The 22,124-nt window shown below is 34.6% G+C and overlaps 1 protein-coding gene across 1 annotated transcript in view; it reads right to left on the reverse strand.

The window, feature by feature from the left end:
• The window catches only part of Stxbp5l (syntaxin binding protein 5L), a 223,895-nt gene that overhangs the window by 56,210 nt on the left and 145,561 nt on the right, over positions 1-22,124 (reverse strand). The window contains exons 16-20 of the mRNA XM_051191450.1: positions 20,595-20,812; positions 18,297-18,469; positions 16,761-16,886; positions 7,004-7,155; positions 5,036-5,107 (exon numbers count right to left, since the gene is read on the reverse strand). Of these exons, the coding sequence (XP_051047407.1) occupies positions 5,036-5,107; positions 7,004-7,155; positions 16,761-16,886; positions 18,297-18,469; positions 20,595-20,812 (741 nt within the window). The remainder of the gene's footprint in view (positions 1-5,035; positions 5,108-7,003; positions 7,156-16,760; positions 16,887-18,296; positions 18,470-20,594; positions 20,813-22,124) is intronic.

Here is a 22,124-nt window from a genome sequence, read left to right on the forward strand (position 1 = left end):
CTTTAAAATGAGAATGAAAAGTTCCTTTTAACAGTTTATCCAATCCAAATACTGATCATTTGTTTACACCGAATGCTTTTCGACTTAGCCCTGGCTTTTCAGGTTCCTCACCTGCTTATTCCTAGATTAAGGGGCCACTTGGCTTTCTCCTGGACCTCCCTTCCTTTTGTTATAGTCTAGAAAGCATCAGTTCGTGGAAGCCTTTTTTGGGTTTACCTCCTCTGTCACCCTATGCCAGAGATAATCATTTAACATCATTTTGTCATGGTTGTAAAAAAACTAAACCACTGTTTCCCTATTTTGTCATTTTAATATTCGCTTTGGTTATTTCTGGCAGTAAATACAATCTAGTGCTCTGGCTCTAGCTTGTTTAGAACTAGAAACTAGAAGCTCAGACTGCTTTTTTGTTGTCTTGCAAAGCTTCACTTATGTATTTCCTTCTTGAATAGGCTTTTCTCTGATAAAACATAAAAACAGAATTATAATTAACCTCTTATCTCATTTCTCCACCATTATCATTGCTATCTTTCAATTATAAGACTCCATCTATAGATTTATTTAAGTGTATTGTCAACAGTAATTGCAAGTAAATGACCAGGATTGTTCCTCTTACCACTGTATACTCAATGCCCAAGAAAGTTGTTTCACACAGTAGTTGAGGGTTCGTGCCTAGTCCTGTTGTATCTTGGACATCTCTGGAGGCCTGCTCCTTTCTGAGGGAAATGGAGGAGCAGTGGATCTGGTGGAAAGGGGAGGTGTGCAAAGAACAGGGAGGAGTGGAGGGAGGGGGGCTGTAGTTGGAATGAATTGTATGAGATAATAAATAGAAAGAAAAGCTGAATGAGTGAATCTTCTTGTTTATCACAATTTATGCTGGTATTTTCTGTTGTCTGAGACACCCCTTCTGTTCTTACCCCCTTTCCCTTTTCTTCCATTCTGCACTCTGTGCTTCCAGATGTTTAATTTTGCCCTTCCTTACTAGTCAGTTCTCTTACACCTACCTTTTCCTTTTCTTTATAATTAGCTTCTTGTCTCATTTTCTTGTGTTTTTTTTTTTCTTATATACATTTTGTGGACACCCTGCCATTCCCTAATCAGAAAAAATTTCATTCGATGAACACCGAAAAACTGAAATCTCAAAGGATCTCTTCATGTATACATTGATGTGTAAGCAAATGTTTCTAGCCATACTTTACCTTAAATGTATCTTCAAAATTCCTTTGACTTACAATGGCGTGCAATCCAGTCTTTAACTGGCAACAGTTCTGACATTCTCAGAATCAGAACACTAGGCACCAACAGGCAGATGGAGTTTTAACTCTACAACTTCTCTATTTAACCATCTGCTACTCAGTTGTAGCACACATTAATAATAAACATATTTAATAGTTATAGAAGGTCTTTTACAAAATCAACCAGAAGAGTTCTGTAACTCTTTAAGGGAGGTAGAGATAATGATATATATGCTGTTTTACATATGAGAAGAAATCTCATTTAAGTATCTTCTTTAAGACTACAATAACTAGTTAGTAAGCTGAAAAAACTAGACCTTGATCTAAATTTGAACATGTGTGTGCTGCTCTTTCCAAAGCATTTCGCTGCTTCCACAAACAGTAATTTGTTAAATATGGGCATTTCTTTCAGTTATAAAATTGTATTATTTTATGATACAAGAGATTTGTAGTCAAGAATTTAAAGGCTTGTAAAATGTAGCTTCTTGGATCCTAAACTAGATGATTAGATAATCAGGAAAATGGACCAAGAAAAAGTTCAAATTAAGATATTGCATAAAAGTCAAAATCATTCATATGTGAATGTGACATTATTTCAAGAACAAAATTGATATGACAGAATAAAAAAGTTATTTAAAAATAAGAGACATTTATGGAGTGTTTTACCTAATTCTTTATTTCAAAAATAGGAAAAACAAATTAAAATTATTTTAACTTTGAATGTAATTTTATTGATAATAGGTGATATGGAGGAAGAGAATGGCTTTTGTTTATAGGATGATAGATTTGCTTCCTAATGTGATCAAAACTTAAGAGGCAAGAAGAGGTACAGAGTAATACAGTGAGAGCCCATGGTCTTCTTAAAGTCATGTTGAGGTCAGTTTGTCTGACTGTCCTTTAGGATTTTAAGATAAAAATTTCATCTCTTTCAATGTTAATTTTCTCATCTGTAGAGGAATATATCAACTAATCCCCATTTCCTTCAAAGTGTTATAATGCCCATTAAATAAACAAATTGACTAGCATAATGGTTCTCAATCTGTGGGTATCGACCCCCCTGGGAGTTGAATGACCCTTTCAGAGGAGTTGTCTAAGATATTGGAAAACATAGATGACTACATTATGATTAATAACAGAAAATTACAGTTATGAAGTAGCGACAAAAATAATTTTCTAGTTGGGGTTCACCACAACATGAAGAACTGTATTAAAGGGTCACAGCATTAGAAATGTTGAAAACCACTGGACTAGTATAATCAGAGTAAGATGAACTGTCCATAGAAATGGAATCTCTCTCCACAAACAGGAACAACACAGAGATTCAGTCCTAAAGGTTAGGAGAAGCACTTCATGTACCATCTCTATTATAGTAATATAGGACTATATAAATACAATCAGATTATACCAACTAAAATTTTTTAACAATTTATTTCTAATGAATATATTTGAGTCATTAAAGAATCAACCCCCTTCTTAACATAGGATATGTATCATCAAGAAAGGAAATTTAACCATTTATAAATTTCAGATCTATACAGGCTGCCACATAGACCACTGGCAGACACATGAAAATCCTACTTAAGTTCTATATTGTAAGGACCCGATTTTACTTCTCTTCTATCTAGGTCTCTGGTTAGAAAAAATCTGATAATTATTTCAAAATTCCAATTAATTCAGTATTGACAAGAGTTAGCTCTCCTATTTATCCAATGAGAAGTTCCCTGCCTGTTCACGGCAACAAGATAGCTATCTGCCATGTTCTGTCTTACTCCATCATCATTTATTTGCTAAGCTCAGAACTTGTGCTGGACATAGAGGACATAAAGAATTTAATTTTTTCAAATTTGAATTTTCATTTGTTGAATTTAAATTCAAAAGTAGCTGATACAGTTTTCAGATTCTTGTGATGTAGCATACAAATATAAAATACACAGCTATATAAATGAATTGAAACAATACAGACATATTGTGTACAAGCTTGTGTACCATAGGCATTTAATTAAAGAAATTGGCACAAGGGAGCTTATGGAAGTACAAAAGGTTTATTATAGGAAATGAAACAAGCAGGCCATTTATGGAGAGGAGACGTGAGTAAATCACAAGGGTAGGAAAACAGTTGGGTTCAGCAACTTATTTTTATAGACAAGAAAAAGGAAGTTACAATTTAGAATATAAGCTTAAAAGCTTAGACCTTATTTTTATGGGGGAATATAAAAATCTCCAGCAATTCTCAAAGCTTCCTAATACTTCCTGTATGGCTATCATGAGTATCATGAACTCTGGGATGCTCAGAGCCAGCACTCATTCTCTGTGCTCTAGTCAACAAAATAGCATCACATTTACTATAGAAAACATCAGGGAATCAGTCTATGAGAACGTGGTAAAACTTGAATCTCATACTCTTGAACATTTGGGGAGGCTAAAATGGTATTCAGATGTAATTGAAACTAACAAAGGAAAGTTGCAAACTTTATGTGGTTGTAGAGGATAGGTGTGAAAAAATGGTATAGAGTAGGAATCAGTAAACTTTTAAAAATGCACACAGAGACAGCAATGTGTGCCATATGAATTTTGGGTTGCTCAATCTTGCCTCTGAAATGTAAAATCAGTCACTGAAAATATGAGAGTGAAGAAGTATAGCTAAGTCCCAATAAAAAACTTATGGAAATTGAACTTCACATAATTGCAAAATGTCAAGAAATATTCCAGTATCTCTTCCTGCTTTATGAGTAGTAGAAGCCAAGACAGATGCCAAAAGTGATACAAGTCACCTGGAGCAGGGACAGTGGGCAAAGGGGTGACTGGTAGAGTAGAAAGGTAGAGAGCATGAGCAAAACAAGTCACACTGGGCACTCCTAGGAGATTGGAAGGGCTCACAGGAACCAGCTTCCTGCCAGAAACATTAAATTTGTAGAGTTTTAACTTATAATGAGATGTGCTTTAATTAACGAGAGTGGGTCTGAAGAAATTCAGGTTACAAGAATATACATGTTCACGTGTGTGTGTGTTTATGTGCATGTGTGTATATTTTTATGCAACTATAATGCCATATTATATATTTTGGCAAGCAACCTGACTTTCACGAAATATATTAGCGTCATATCATAATATAAACATTTTTCATATCAGTAACTACTTACAATACCACTTGTATTGTTATATCTTAGTGATACACACCCTCATGCTTTCTGTACCAATGTTTATAATTTCTCATTTCATCCATCTTTATATCTTCTTTTGCTACCATAGAAATTGTTAATATTATTCACCTTTTAGTTAGACTTTAATTCCTCTATGTCACAGGGTTTGGTACCTAAAGTCACCATGGAACTGTGTTTGAGAGTATTCTATTTTAGTAAAAGACAACATAAATTAGGAATATTTAGTTATCCCCAAGGAACTATAAAAGATAGTTAGAATAAAGTTTCAAAGTGGTCAAAATCACAACACTGACAAAATAAGAAAGCACTAAATTGTTACTGACAGTATGTCAGATTCATAATTTCTAAGAATACCATAACTCGTCCTCCTTAAAAAGAAAACACAATGACTACTAGACTAATAGGACATGGTTTGAAATGTACACTGAAACAAAAAGTGAGTGAGGGTACATGACAATAATGATTTGAAATACTGAAATTAAAATGAAAACATCAGATTGCATTTCCATAACAAAACAAAAATTTGCATGCATGTTGAATGTGTTTTATGAAAAACACATTACTAAGCACTCATGAATGGATTTAACTAAAGCATGATGACTTTTTAAAAAAAGCTATTTGCCTAATCTTTATAGAACTTACTCTGATAGGAAGTACGGATCCGTTTCGTTAAATCAGGATAAAAGTTAGACAGCCCACGCATGCAAAAGTTGTCTTTGGAACATGCCAGAGCATCAGCATCAGCAGCAGGCAGAGGAAAGAGAGAAAATAGTCTAAAGTGAAAGGAAGTGATATCATACCAGAATCTAGAACAGCCAAGATGAAGAAATTGTAGCAAGATTAGGCAATCAATTAGAGAGGAGATATTTTAAAAATAAATCAATTAGAAAAGGTGATAGATGAATGATGAGAATGCTGTAGCCATTTATTTAACCAAGTATCTTTTAAAGTTGGTGGCATATTCTTCTCATGTGCTTTTACCATGGTGGAATTATTTCATTTGCAATACCATATAAAATATTTTGTTAATATTAAATTGTCATATTTAATCTTTCATTAATTGAAAATACAGCTTAGATTCTTTAGTTTTTAATTTGTTTTGAATTTAAAGCATATTTTTATTATAGTTACCTTATTAGATAAAATAGAGACTGAGTTTACAACTTTATCAGTTTTCCCCTATATTTAAGCTACCGAAGTTCTCATCTGTAATCATTATAGTCAAAACACAATGGGCTTGAATTACATACATTTTCCTAGTCCAAACATTCACTCTTCTGCCCCTAAGTGGATATCAGACAAACAACTGACTGCTGGCAGAGGCTCTACAGCTTTTCTACCCAATGGGTACTCTGCCCATAACAGCTTCCTGTCTTAGATGCTCTGAACTTTCAAAATCAACTGCACTGCCTCTTCTCCAAACATGAAGGAATAGTTCTTACTCTGGTTTTCTTTTCATAGCTAGTAGTGACAGAGGCAGAACTGTAGAACTAAAATTTCCAGGATACTAAGATAACTCTGAAATCTGACATCCCAAACAGAAACCTGGCAAGAGCTGAAGGACAAATGTGCCTCTGCAAAGGGTCTAAATTACCAAGCATTAAAGTTTACAAAAAAAAAAAAAAAAAAAAAAAAAAAAAAAAAGAGTTAACAAAGAAAGATGTCAATCAAACACCATTAGTCCAATCAGGAAATTCATTTAATGTTAAAATTGACCCATCTGCAATTTGGAAAATAACAACTATCATATATTATAAAATATCCTTTTTACAGGTATCTTTAGTAAAGGTCTCAATATTCAGTTAATTTTTGGTAAAATAAGGAAATGAAAAAGCACTATCTTAGTGTATAATGCTATAGAAGCAAAGTTTTAAGTCAATTTTAACCAACTAGATAATAAAAACACAAAATTTATGGATGTTAAGGCCACTTATTTGAATATATACTGAAATTTCTGTAAAATTTTAGATAATTCAGGCTATCAAAATTTGGCATCATATCCTGATTAAACCTTAAATTTATTTTCTCTTGTAGTTAAATTAATGTGCTTGTCCTATTAAGAAAAATTTCCATCTTTCATAGAATATAAAATATCAGAGAATGGTATTTATTAATGTATATAATATAATATATATTAATATAATATATATATATATCCGATTCAATTTAGTCACCATCAGTAAAAAAAAAAAAATGATGGCTACAAGGCTACAATACAGTTGCTTAAAAATGAAAAGTGATCCATGACCTTAAAGTGTATTTGAAAAGCCTTAAAGATATTAGAGGAAAGTCAAACTGTTTAGTCCTAATTTTTAAAAACAGCTTTTCAACCAAAGTTCCAATTTTCACATCAATAAGTTCTTATTTTCTGGTATTTCCTAGGAATCCAACCTAAGAAACTTAAGATGCTTCCTAACTTCAAAAGCAAACTGAACTTCAGCACTGCCATTCCTGTTCAAAGATTATTGCTGCCTCTTCCCAGTTCATGTTCATTTATTTACATGTTGAGTCAGTGTCACCATGCATTTGAAAATCATCATGCAAGAAAGACAATCTGAAAGAAAGCAAGTGAGCAAATGGAGTTCAAAACCCATCTAGTTTGTTTCCTACCTGCAATGAACTGCTTGTTTTTTCGAGGAGATCGGGGCTGTCGCTGGTACAGGTCACTTGATCTATAGAGGTCAATGGTTCCCATACTTAATAGTACTGTCTTCTGTATGAAATCCACTACAACCAACCCAGTGCAGTTTCCAAATGCAACTCTGAAAATGGGGAAAACAGAACCAATGTATCATAAACATGATTATTTTATGTTTAAGTTAAATATAAGATTACTGGAAAGTAATCTGAGATTAGGGACACGAGGCAGTGGTTATTGTTTTAGAGTCAGGAAACAAATCCACTATACCTAGGATAGATGGAGTATACTAACCATGACTGATTACTGTAAAGAATAGAGATGGCCTGCAATCATACTTCATTACAAGTTTTATCATTTAAGCTGTGATTAGTCACACAGTCTAACTTGATTTTATAGTTTAACAGAATGACATAAATCCTTTTTCCAGTGAAAAGGGGCTATAGGTCAAGAAACAGGCACACTAAATAGACATATATGCTTAGGTAAACAGTCAACGGCTTTGCAAATAAGATTGTGATTATTTTGTTCCAAATTAATACATTTTCCCTTTAACATTTTCTGCATCCTTCTTCTGGCTGCTGTTGCTTCTTTCTTCTTCCTCCTTCCTTTCTTCTCCTCTCTCCTCCTTCATCCTCCTCCTTCTGTTTTAGAACAGGGACTGTAATCTTTCTACATTGTCTCCCAGGAGACAAGGGTGTACTACATTTGGCACATATCTAGGGTTTAATATCATAGTAGATACAAAGAAATACAGCTTGATTTATGAAAAATTATTCCTCTCATCTTTGTTCATTACTGTCTCCTATATATTAAAAGACAAATGCAATTTGACTAATTAACTAGGTGATTACTTAAAGCACCTTCCTAGGCAGGCATTTTGGTTACCTGAACCATTAGGTATATATTAGGTATATATTAGGTCCCATATCTGTCCATTTATAACATGCTGTCTAGCCAAACACTTAGACAAACATCACAGGGTCTTCCTATGGTTATTGATTACTCTCCACAACCTGATGGTAAGATCTTTTGTGGAAAAATGCATTAACCAGTTGCCATGACCAGAAATGAATGATAAGAGGTAGTGCCTGAATTCCTGTAAATTTTCCACCTATTGAAATGATTTCTAGAGAAAACATGGATATTCTTCCTTTTTACTATGTTTGTAATTTCTCAACTGCATGAAATTGAGAAATTGAAGTACGTGGAAAGATTTCACTTTTCCATTCTTTGGTTACTGGGGAAAACAAAAATAACCAAAAAATCCCAAAACCTTTCTTCCCAACACTCGTCTCTTAGACATTTTACCCCCACAAGATAAGCTTTCAGATATGAGATCAAACAGGGCAATAAACACTAACAGAACAGTGCAACAAACAACAATAATGTCTTTTGGTGGTGAAAAGAAAATTGACACTGAATAAAAATTAGATGACAAATATTGGAAACTTTTCTCATTCTTTGAAAATAAAACTGACAATTTAAAACAGGGAAATAAAAATATAATTTGGAGTTCATGAGGTATAACTGCAGAATTTATGAAAAAATAGTACAAAGAACTGGAGGGAACAAAAGTACATTGTGAACTTCTCAAACTCCTGCAAAGGGGTATTGTGCACATACATAAAAACAATATAAGTCAAATACATAACTTCCAAAATGGAAAAGAAACTTAATTATACCTAGTAAGTTAAATTGATACACTATAAATAATTAAAAGATACAAAACTCAATAGAAAGAAAATAAAGAACAATATAAAACAAATGAAAAACAGAAATGAAATTGCCCAAATAGGTAGAGGACCACACACAAAAATGGTAAAAGCAGTTCAATACAGGAAAAGGTTACATGGGTGGAAAAAAAATGAGAACCAACCCCAGAGAAGCTTGAAGCCTCTTCCAGAAACAGAAAAACAGATGCAGAAATCCACAGTTAACCAATGGGTCAAGCTCCTGGAGTACAACCAAAGTGACAGAGGAACAAAAATATGAACAAAGGAACAATGTGAACAAAGCTCCTGTATGTATGTAAGGACATTAGACCTGAAAAGAGGGATCCCCTTAGACAGAGTTCCCATGCATGAAAGAAAACAACAATGGAAACCAGGAGCCTTCTAGAACTTGATGGGCTTTCAGTGCTGCTGCCATTGCAGATACTGGAAACTTAGGAAACCAAAGATTCCTGGTCTTCACCAAGGTAGACTTTAGCCATCAGAGGTAGCATGGAAGCTATACCAGTGTATCATTCTTGAACAGAAGATTCTCTACCCTATCTATTTAATACCTTTACAACGATCCACAGGTAGGTTTTCCCTCACTGTACCTACTTAGAAAAGGATGATGAAACTTGCTCTCTAAAATGCAAACACCAATGCAAGACTACGAAAATGAAAAGAAACTGTTACAATAATAAGCAAGCAAATGATTTCAAAGAATAGTTACCTAAGAAATAATCCAAGATTATATTTTATTGTTCACTTTTGTATGGTTGTATGGGTATGCGTATGAGTTGTGTGTATTTGTTTACACGTGTGTATGTGGATGGTATTTGCACGCACAAGCATTTAGAGGTTAAATGTCAGTCTTAACTGTCAGTCCTTGAACACTATCAACATCTTTTGAAACTAGGTCTCCCCCCATCGCCAGGCCCCTGCCTTTGGAAAGACCTCCTACAGAGCTTGGAACACCCAGAGCTACAGACATTGAACCTCTGACACACCTAAGCCCACCGGGGAAGTACCATAGACAGAGGGAGAGACCCCACCAACACCTACTGGAAGAAGCTATGGGAAGACAACAGCAATACAAGAAAACACCTAACAACAGAAAGACAAGCATGACACTACCAGAATCTAGGAAATCTACACCAACTAGACTGGAATACAACAAAGCAGCTGGAGCAGAAGAGAACGACTTAAAAATTATCATCATAAAAATGATAGAGGCCCTCAAAGAAGATGTGAGAAAATCCTTAAAGAAATGGAGGAAACAAACAAACAAAAAATTGGAAATGAACAAATTCCTTAACGAAAGTAAAGAAAGTACAGAAAACCAAGAAAAGCCAATTAAACAGGTGAAGTAAATGGTTCAAGACTTGAAAACTGAAATAGAGAAAATAAAGACAACACAAATGTGTTGTTTACATTTGTTGAAAGCAGGCTTTAGGGTGTAGAGCCCTCCCTTGTCTCAGGCTCAATTATGTTTATGTCAAGAATTCTGTAAAGTCCCTATCCTGGATAAGGCTTCCTCGTTGGCTCTGTAAAGGGGAAAGAGAAGCAAATGGGCCAAGAACACAAGCATTGTGCTCTTGTGAACAACAGAGGTTACTATCGTTGTCTCACAGTCTAATAGTGCTTACATCAGGAATCAAAAGCCAGAGGCTGGTCCAGGGAGAGAAGACCCAACCTGAGTTCCTGGAACTGACTGCTTCAGGTTTTCCAGCTGATGTCTGCTGCATTTATAAGTCCTTCACTTGATGGTACAGCTACTATTTGTTCTCTCAAATCAGGCTATTCTTGTAGCCTTTGCTGGATGCTGTGCACTCAGTTGATGTTTTGCTATCCTATCCATCTGTTACCTCTGTCTGTACTTGTTTTTTTTTTTTTTTTTTTTTTTTTTTTTGTTTATTTCCACTTTCTGCATACTTAATGAACTCACTCACTGAAAACAAAGTACAGCTATCATGGATTGTTCTCTGGGCTAGGGAACACTGTGAGCATGAGAACCGCAGTTCATATCTCCAGCACCCATGTAAAAGCTGAATGAGCTAAGAACTCTGGAGGCAGTGACAGTGGATCCCCAGGGCACATGGGCTAACTAGATTAGCTAAACTAGCTAGCTCTGGGATCTGTGAAAGACTGCCTTGGCAAACAGTAAAGAGTGACTGAAGAAGACATGTTAATCCCTGGTCTCCATGTGCATGTGTGCCCTCACACATTTGGACATGTATGTATACACACGTCTCCCAGGCACATGTGAGTATGTACACACACACACAGAGAGAGAGAGAGAGAGAGAGAGAGAGAGAGAGAGAGAGAGAGAGAGAGAGGGAGAGAGAGAGAGAGAGAGAGGAAGAGAGAGAGAGGAAGAGAGAGAGAGGAAGAGAGAGAGAGAAACTGAGAAAAATACACAAAAGTTGAAAGACCTGCTAAGTTCTTAGACTAAAAGAACATTATTAAAATATCTATATTAGCTGCAGTAATACTCAGTTTAGGAACTGACGAGATAGGTCAGCAGCTAAGAGCACTGGCTGTTCTTCCAGAGGACACACGTTCAATTCCTAGCACCCTCTGCAATTAAAGTTTCAGGATATCTGGTGCTTTTGTCTGACCTCCAGAAATACCAGACACACATTTAACATCCATATATGCAGGCAAAACACTCACATACATAAAAAATTAGTTTTTTTAAAGATTCAATATAATCCCTAGCAAAATACCAATGACATTTTCACAAAACCAAAAAAGAAAAATCATCAAGTTTACATGGAAGCACAAATATTCCAATTAGCAAAAGCAAGCATAAAGGAAACAAATAACAAATATGAAGGTAACAATGTACTGAATCTTAAGTTCTGCAGAATCCTAGTGGTCAAAATAAGTCTGATATAAAATAAACATGTCACCCAATAAAAGAGCCATCCCAGAAATAAATGTACATGTGTTTAGGGTGGATAGCCAACTTATACTCAACAAAGGCACCAGAAATCTATATTGAAGCAAAGACAGCCTTTTCAATGATTAGTGCCAATATCCACAGAGTACTGAAATAACTGCTGTATATCAGTTTATATAAAATTACTTCAAAATAAATAAAAAACCCAAGTATAGAACCCAAAACTCTGAAACTACTGGAATATAAAGGAAACACATTGATACAGGCAATAATTTTTCTAGATAGAGCCTCAAAATAATAATAAAAGCAAAAGTTGACAATTGATATTGAGATAGAAATGCTCATCACTTTGATTTGACTACTATACATTGAAATGAAAAAACAAAAATATTTAATCTGAAAATTAGGAATATGGGTGGTACATTCTAAAGCATCTTGAAATAAAATTTTAAGATATTAAACTCAATAATGATTTTAAAAAGAAAGTTTATTTTTTAAGCAAAAATTGCATTAAAAATTATAATCACAAAAAAAAATTATAATCACAAAGTAAGGAGACACTATGTGCTATCCATCAAGATAGTAGAATCACCCTAAAGGCATTTTGGAGATAAATAGGCCTACATGATCATCACTGTCCTAGAGTGTGAAGGTTTAGAACATGAAACCCCATCACAAGAGGGACATTAAAAGACTAAGGAATCTTGGTGTGTGGTGTGTTTCTCCTACTCATACCCCTTAACAGTATCAATTCCATGTACGATTTCTGTAGCCTCAGGCTCATTATGGGCCCCATAGCTTATCCTTAGGAGTACTCAGGTCACAAAACTTGATGATATCCCACCCATACAAGCTCCTATGGCACACAAATACAAAAAACATGGGCTTGCTCTCTTCACCAACATTGCTAAGGAAGTTCCCCTAGGGACTTAGGGTCCTAGCCAGAAATCTGACAAAGAAGAGCAAGAAAACATTATCAGGATGACGACTATGGAGATGTAATCTCCCTCCTACTGAATCCTCCACTATTTACTTTACCATAGTGGAGATTCAGGCATGGAATGAATCTCAGCCCATAAGAGTTATAATTCCAGTTATTCTCCACTAGCAACATAGTTACCCCAAACCGTCAGGCCCAATATGACCTCATTGTGTTGAAAGGTGGAGTACAAAGTCAAGTTATTAACCAGAGTTAAGATTTAATATTTCCACACCATATTTTTGGTTTAGTTGGAATATATTATCCCATTCTTTTATATTTATGACTTTTGGAATGGTGGGACAAACTGATTGTCATTTCATTTTGGAAGCATATAATTCATAGGGTCATGGCTAGAGAAGAGGATGACTCATGAATCACAACTTTAGGTAGGTGAATGAAATTCTTGAGGGAGTGGAGTTTATATCTCAATGAATCATACTTTGAGTCTCAAGCATGTCTGATTCAGATGGCATCTAGATGAAACTTCAGGCTTAAGTCTTACAGACTGATGCTGAAATGATAAGACTTTTGGAGCTGTTAATGTTGAATAAAGGTTATTCTGTAAGTGATAAATACATGAATTTGGGGGAATCTTGGGCAGAAAGCTATGGTCTGAATTTCTGTAGCTCCTCAAAATCACGTATTCTATGTTGTCTAAAAAATTGTTTATAGTAGAAATATTTTCAGTTTTGAATTAGTGAATTTATTACATTTAGAGCGATCAGAAGAGAAAGAACAAATAGGCATAAGATAGATAAGGAAACAATTTAATTTATAACATCAAGGAGAGAGAGAACATCCAGGAGTAGCCTGCTTGAGAGAACACAGATAATATAACGCTTAGGGCTTATCTGATAGCAGTCAACCAGGGAAGCTGAGGCAGTCATCTGGAGTTCCAGATTGCACTTCCTCTTTCTGGATGAGCTTCTGGCTTTTCACTCCCACTGAAGACATTTTCATAGCAAGTGATAATTAGCAGAAGCCTCTATTGAAATGGTTTTTCTTTCTAGCTGTTCTCAAGAGCACAGTGTTCTCAATACCCTCTGCTGGCTGCTTTTTTCCATGTCACAGGTCATTGGACCAGCCTGTCCCTAGACAGGGGGCCTTGGAGGACATTTTGGGGAAACATGCTTAGGTCTGAAATGAGGGGAACACATCAACCCTTTCTTCAGGACTAGCTTCTCAGAAAGCTTAAACAGCACATGCAATTGACAAACATAATGCTTACTGTCAAGTATGTTTAACATAAAACCCAAGTTGATGGTATTGAGATGTGGAGTCTGTAGGTCTTGAGGACTTCCATCTCACAGATGAGATCAGATCCTCTAGTAGGAGATAAAGCTTGTGTGCTGCATCTTCTACACGAGAATGCATCAAATGCCATTTCTGAAACAGTGAATGCTGTCAGACTCTGAATCTGCTGATGCCCTGAGCGTGGCCATTCCAGACTCCAGAATTGAGTAATATACTTCTGTTGTACATAAAGTCCCAGTCTAAGGTGCTTTATTACAGCAGCCCAAATAAGCTAAGATACTTATCTTTTATTTTTTTAAACTCGGGTAAAATGTCTATAATTTCACCAAAAATATAGTGCTTGTTGCCATGTGTTAGAGTAAGAAAATTGTCTTCATATTTTAACTAGTAGCTTCTTTAAATTCACCAATTGGTATTGAACCTTATCATATGTATGTGTGCATGTGTGTTTTCTATAAAACTGCCAGGTGCAGTGAAAAGATTGTTAGGTCTACTGATGCTCCCGCGTGGGCTAGGTTTCCTGCTAGTGGGGGGTACACAGTTCATCCTGTTCCGGCCCCAGCTTCAACTATTGATGATGCTAGTAGTAGAAGAAATGAAGGTGGTAGAAGTCAGAAGCTTATGTTGTTTATTCGTGGGAATGCTATGTCTGGTGCTCCAATTATTAGAGGGATTAGCCAGTTTCCAAACCCCCCAATTATTATTGGTATAACCATAAAGAAGATTATTACGAATGTATGGGCTGTGACGATTACATTATAAATCTGATCATCACCTAGTAGGGCTCCTGGTTGGCCTAATTCTGCTCGGATTAAAATACTTAAGGCTGTACCTACTATGCCCGCTCAGGCCCCGAATATTAAATATAGGGTTCCGATATCTTTGTGATTGGTTGAAAATAGTCAGCGGTTAATGAACATAGGTAAAATGGCTGAGTAAGCATTAGACTGTAAATCTAAAGACAGAGGTTTTAGGCCTCTTTTTACTAGGTCTTAAGGTGATAATCACATCGAATTGCAAATTCAAAGGTGTAGATAACATACTCTACTAAGGCTTCTCCCGCCCCCTTTCTGATAGGTGGGAGAAGTAGATTGAGGCCAGTAGTTGGGTATTTAGCTGTTAACTAAAATTTCATAGGTTTAAGTCCTGCCAATCTAGTGAGGATTTAGCTTAAATTAAAGCAATTGATTTGCATTCATTAGATGTAAGATGAAGACTTACAGTCCTTAGGCAGAAGTTAAACTTGTATGTTTACTAAGGGCTTTGAAGGCTCTCGGACTTTTTATCCTAAACTTCTTATGCTAATATGGTTGATAGAGGGAGAATCATAGTGCTTAGAATAGTCATTGTTGGTAGGAGAGTACATTTTTTTATGTAAATGTGATGTAAGAATATTTTTGAGGTGTTGTTTGTTGGGAAGGTGATTAGGGATGTTGAGTAAATTAAGCGTGTGTAGAAAAATAGGTTGATTAGTGCTGTTATGGCTATTAATGTGGCTAGGATGTGGCTATTATTTTTTAAGAGTTCTGAGATGATAAGTCATTTTGGGAGAAAACCTGTTAATGGTGGGAGACCTCCTATGGATAGTAAGATTAGGGCTGTTAGGGGAAGTATTGTTGGTATTTTGTTTCATAGGAGGGATATTTTGTACACATATACTATGTGTTTTGATCAAGTCTATCCCTCATCTTCTCTGTTCCAATTCTTCTCCCATTCACTTTCCACCATTTCTTCCTAACTTCAAGTGGTTGCGTTGTTTTAACCTCTGAATCTACTCAGTACTTCCAATATGTGTATGGGTGCAGCTCTAGCTGCTGGAGCATGGGCAGCTTCTCAGATGCTTTTTGTTTTTGCATCCCTGATCATATGCCTTTTCTACTTCATTCTGTTAATTGGATAAATTGCCCTGCTTTATTTGAAATGATTAGAACCATCTACATTCCCGATGTAAATGAACTTCGGTTATAAATAATTTTATCAGTTTTCTTGATAGATTTATTTATATTTTAGTAGAATTTTTAATTCATGTTGATATGAGTCAGATATATTTTCCATAATTGTAAAAATATTTTCAATTACTCAAAATTTATGTTACCTCATAAAATGGGACAATCATGATTTCATCTTTAATAAATCACAGAAACATTCTGTATAATGATTATAATATTTATTTATTTAATATTTTGCATTTGGTGGAATTTACTTTGAGGATGATTTGAGATTTCTTTTTCTTTCTTTTTTTTTTTTTTGGCAACTGAAGGCAAGCACCCAAGCTGCCATTTTTATATGTTCCTATGTGGAGTTCCTATACAGAGAAAATGTTTTCTCTAATGATTTACTCTAATTCTCAGTTCCTGCATTGAGTGGCATAAGTCCACAGACTCTCAATTCTAATAATCTTTCCCCTGCCTTTGAAGGCCAATCTTTTGAAAAGGGTATCTTGGATTCACCCATCTTCAAAGTAACAGGATAGAATAAAAAAAAAAAAACAGTTTACATTAGAAACCTAAAATTTGCTCTATTTCAAGTGTAACTGAAACCAAAGTCTGCAGGAAGATCTACCATCAATCAGACGAATTGGAAGTGAACTCTACAAGACAGGTCAAAAGATGGTACCCAAAGTGAAACACATGGGGAAGGTGGGTAGAAAATTCAAGTCAATCCAAAAAGAAAAATCTAAAGTAGGAACATTACCACTAATACAAAATCAAGGAAAAAAACCCAAATAGTCATAGCATAAGCTTAATTTTTAATGTATCATACTATGGTAAATCTAGTAAAAATTGAGCTAAGGAATTATTCTAATTTCAGTCTTAATATTTTAAAAGAAACATTTGCAAGTTGTTTAAAATTCTTACGAAAACTTAATTACTTACATTCCATATGCTGAGCTTATTGCAAGGCTGGTAATCTGCTGGGGAGGCTCACCATCTACCCACACCAACTGAATAACAAGATCGGCTTGATAACCAGGTGGCATCCGCACTGGCCGTGTTTTCACACTAGAAACAAAAACATAATTCTATCACATACAATTTTAGCATGCTTACTCATCTTAAGAATTTACACAGAAACATGCTTCAAAAATACATATCGTTGGGGGCAAGAATGCAGATGAGATTTACTTCAGTGTTTCTCAAGTGAACCCTATGTCAATAATTGTTAGTGCTAAGTTCGTCTTCACATCAGATTTTATTTTGCTGGTTTTTCTCCATCATCCCTATCTTAAATTCGTCTACATTTTATAACTGTCTATGTTATTAGATTTATACTGTAGTGATAGGGCTTCTTAGGAAACAAATAGCTAGCTCTACAGTGCTACTTTAAATGTTCTGTTATTGGTTTTCATTTTCTTTGAATTTGGTTAAATGAAATAAAGTGATATGAAGGAAAATTAAAGGTAGGAATGAGTTGACAAAATAGCTCAGCAAGTAAAGGTGCTTGCCATTAATGCTGAAAGATCTGAAGACTCACCAGGTGGAAGGAGAAAACAGATTCCTACAGGTTGTCCTTGACATTCACATGTACAGAATGGTGTGTGTGTGTGTGTGTGTGTGTGTGTGAGAGAGAGAGAAGAGAGAGAGAGAGAGAGAGAGAGAGAGAGAGAGAGAGAGAGAGAGAGAGAGAGAGAGAGAGAGTGTGTACTCACGTTACATGCACATAAATAAACAAATGCAAATATACATAAACTTGTAAGAGCACTTTGCTAACTAAAATTTAATGGTTTTCTTTTGCTTGTAGATTTTGCTTCCAATTAATTCATGCTTGTATTTCCTTTTTGAAATTCTTTTAAAACTTTAAAGAAGAAAGTTATGGATTACTGCTAATTGCATAGCTTTTGTTGCTGAAATCTTATCTCTAAATTTTTCATAAAAACTTGCATAAGAAATTAGGAAACAAGCTTTCTAGCATTCTTAAGTAATAGAAACATGTATTTTCATATGGGGCTTAAGGAAACCCTTGCTTATTTAGGGTGAATCCTCCAAGAAACATTTACTTGACAATATATAAGTAACAATTTATAAATCCTATCATGAAAAGCATAAAAGCAAAATAAGTGTTGCTATAAGCTTTACACACTATGATTTTATTATATTTTTAAGCTTAGATATATTGAATAAAATGTTTAGCAACAATTACTAATTAGAAGAACAGGTCCCGATTTTGCCTTGCTAAATTTTTCATTTTATCAAAGCCATGTTTCCTTTAGAACCTTCTGGGTAAAAATATAAATAGGCAAATGAAATATGAAAACACTGTGTGCCTTTTTGGGGAGTAATTCAAAGAAAAAAAACGATGTTCTCTAATAGCTCATTTAACAATAAGGGACAATATTAACTTTATCTGTTACACTGTGCAATAATTCTATAATTAATATAGGAACATGCTTTGCACTTGGTAGCAGTTTTTACCTGAGGCACGGGATGCTGTCCTTGGTCACCCCTTCACTAGACACAGTATTGGTGCTTCCAGAAAGACTCCTTGAAGAGGGGAGTTGAGATGAGAGATCTGGAAACGGAGGACTTGTTTCTGGCTCTGGAGTAATAATATCTTCAACATCACACTGAAGTCGTACCTCTAATGACTAAAAAGAAAAAAAAGTCAGGTCTTAATTTAGTCTAAGTTATAACAAAAATATAAACCACATTAATATATCTGAGGTTTTTAGAAATTATTCATAATTTTTAGACCAGTAAATCAAAAAAATTACACCAATTTGAGAATTATTCTGAGCTGAATTATGTAGTGAATTATATGGACTATTCAGTGACAATAACCCCCCAAAAACCGTAGTTATTAATTCCTTAGACCGATAAGAAAGATGCCTGTCAGTGAAAATAAATTCTTATATAATGAATATTCCTATGATTTCTTAAATTTGTTTTGTCAACTTAATACAAGCTAAAGTCATTTTGGAAGAGACAGCCTCAGTTAAGAAAATGTCTCCCAACAGACTGGCATGTAGGCAAGCCCATTGGGTATTTTCTTAGTGATTGGCATGGGAGGGTCCAGCCCACTGTGTGTGGTGCCAACTCTGGGCAGGTGCTTCTGAGTTGTATGAGAAAGTGGGCTGACTAACTCTTGAGGAGCAAGGCTTCAAGCAGTATTTTTCTCCCATGTCTGTATCAGTTCTAGCCTTCAGGTTCACACCTTGCCTGAGTTCCCACACTGCCTGAGTCATAACTTCTCTGGTGACTGATAACATCTGGAAGTATAAATGAAATAAGTTATTTCCTCCCCAAGTTGCTTTTGGTCATGGTGTTTTATCATAGTAATTGAAACCCTAACTAAGACATTTTCTGATAGAATTGTAATTTGGTGGATGATTAAAATAAAAGGAGAAATTGATAGTTATCCCAATGAAAGAAATTAAAACAAGTATGTGTATATATTTATAAAAAGTATTTAATTTACATTGTAATGAGTATACTTTGATATTTAAAAGCAGATTAAGGTAATATTCCCATGTCATGAACACAGCAATATTATCAAACTTACTATAATAGTTATTTCTAAACTACTAGAAGCCTTCTGGCAGTGACAATCTGGTTATTAGTGAGTTAGTAATTGAGTACTTACTAATTAATACACAGTGCTGATGTTGCTATAACACCAATATAAAAACTTGATGAAATTAGCTTGAGTATTACCACTTTGCTTTTATGGTCTACTTCCAATTTTTCCATAGGGAAAAAGCGTGTGTGTGTGTTTGTGTGTGTGTGTGTGTGTGTGTGTGTGTGTAATATTGTACCTAGATTCTATTACTGCCTGTTGTTCACACACACGCACACACACACACACACACACACATACACACACACAATCACTTCTAAAATTAGGGTTGAAACTTAGGTACCTGTGAACTCAAGCCCCAGGAATTCAATATACTCTAAAAGAATAAGTATTTTAATTGAGTTAAAAAAGCCCTGTATGAAATAATCTTTATAGTTTGGTAAAAAGAAAATGGGTAAATTACATAGGCCATAATTGGAAAATTACAGGTATATTAACTTAGATGTAATTAATACCATAGTAACATCATTATTTTTATATTCAGAATTTTGTGTAATGAATTTTAAAATTAAAATTTTGGTAAGGTAATATTTTACTTACTTTTACCATATAAAATTTTACTACATAAGAAACCATTAAGTGTAGGTATCTTATAGTTAAGAAGTAATAATTTATGATAGGTAAGTAACAAGACAACAAAAAAGCAGTTAAATTTTTAAAAGGAAAGGCCTATCCAATTTGATACTTACACAGAAAGCAAAAACTGCACTAATTAAATGCATGTACACATATACATTTTTAGTCATATACTATATACCTACTTTAAATGTGATATATACTATACTAAGAAATTTTTCATTATAAGTAAGTTTAATGCTGATATTATAATATTGGCAATTAAACTTAGGAAATGATTCAGTCCAGTCAGTTAGATACAACATTGAAGAGAATATGATATTCAATTTTAGTGAGATAAATTTAAAATAGCAAGTTCATTTTGATATTGGAAGTTTTGTTAGAAAACTGTTCATTTGAAAATAAACTACCTTTAAATATATTAAGTAACAATAATTTAAAATACTATGGATTTTATAATGTCTCTTCATGACTTGAAAACCATACCAAGTAATAGTTCAAGTACATAATTGTTTCTTTCAGTAACTATAAATAGAAAAGTTAAACTGGAAGTAACTTACCACTATTTCTGTTGTAATTTCATGTCTGCTGAATTTATAAATTATGACATATGCAGAGACTCCTGATACACAAAATATCCTGCTCTCTGGACACCAGTATATCATCTGAACAGCAAATGGATCTTCCTCTGCAATTTCACAGGTTTGTTTGCCATCTCCTACCTTCTGCTTCTCAAATACTTTTGAAGTTTTTAACTTGTACAACATCTGCAGAGTCACTATAAAATATTAAAGTGCAGTTATTTCCTAGTTTGATTTTAATTCTTAGAAATTGTTCAACTTTTCTTCAGTGTATTTTGTTGAATCACAAAAGTAAACCCTAGATAAGGCAAAGGCCATTTACATAGTAAACCGTCAGTGTCATGTCCTCTTTGTCAGGAGTATCAAGAGAGAAGCTATAAAAAAAAAAAATGTTCATGGGCACTGGAATTATTAAAGCTTAAAATAGAAATCACAATATAAACCTTCCAGGTTGGGATGGCTCCATGGTTTGTTTGTTTTGTTTGTTTTTTACAACAACCCCTTTAATTGCTTGATGAGATGTTGATATGATATTCTTGATAGTTTACTTATTTTTTAGACAGAAATCTTTAATTGTCTTGGGAATGATTTCATCCAGGTGTTTTTAGTTAAGAAAAGGTCATGTATATGCTGATGAAACTCTGGGTTTATGAATGGTTTTCAATAATATTTATTCCAGGGAAGTTATTTCCACTTCAGAGCAGAATAAAAAACATAGTTCCTCATACAAAACAAAAGATTCTTGCTCTATGAATGGTCTTCAAGAGAACTCTTCTAACATCTCCTGCTAATAGGGCACAGCTTGAATTTAACAAGAAGCAGTATTGAAGACAAAATAATTGGCCTGAACTTTACAACTTGTCAGTGGCATGAACTACGTGGGTTCACTCTAGGCTTTAATGATCTGAAAATATGACTAGATGAAAAAGTGGTCCTTTTGGTTGTTGTGCTGCTGTTGTAAGGGACATCATTGAGATAGTTGGTAAAAGCTGAAATGGAATTGTAGGTTAGATGACACCTTTGTGTCATATTAATCGGTTTTCTTGTGTTTCTAATTTTCAAGACTGTTGCCTCATGTTACACATTCTCAGAAACTAAAATTGCTAACATAATATTCTGATTTTTTAAAAATTATTTTTATAGTTTTTTGAAACAGGATTTCCTCTGTGTAGCTTTGGAGCCTGTCCTGGAACTTGCTCTGTAGACCAGGGTGGCCTCAAACTCACAGAGATCCTCCTGTCTCTGCCTCCCTAGTGCTGGAAAGAAAGGCATGTGCCACCACTGCCCTATTCTTGACTGCCAAGCAGTAATTCTCCACCTGTGAGTTGTAACCCATAGAGGGTCGAATTACTTTTTTTTGCAGGGGTCACATGTCAGATACCCTGTATTATCAAATATTCATATTACAATTCATAGCAGTAGAGAGATTACAGTTATGAAATATAAAGTAATAATGACATACTTTTATGGTCAGAGGTCACAACATGAGAAACTGTATTAAAGGGTTGT

Source organism: Phodopus roborovskii, unplaced genomic scaffold, assembly GCF_943737965.1.
Source record: "Phodopus roborovskii unplaced genomic scaffold, PHOROB, whole genome shotgun sequence".
Taxonomy (NCBI): domain Eukaryota; kingdom Metazoa; phylum Chordata; class Mammalia; order Rodentia; family Cricetidae; genus Phodopus; species Phodopus roborovskii.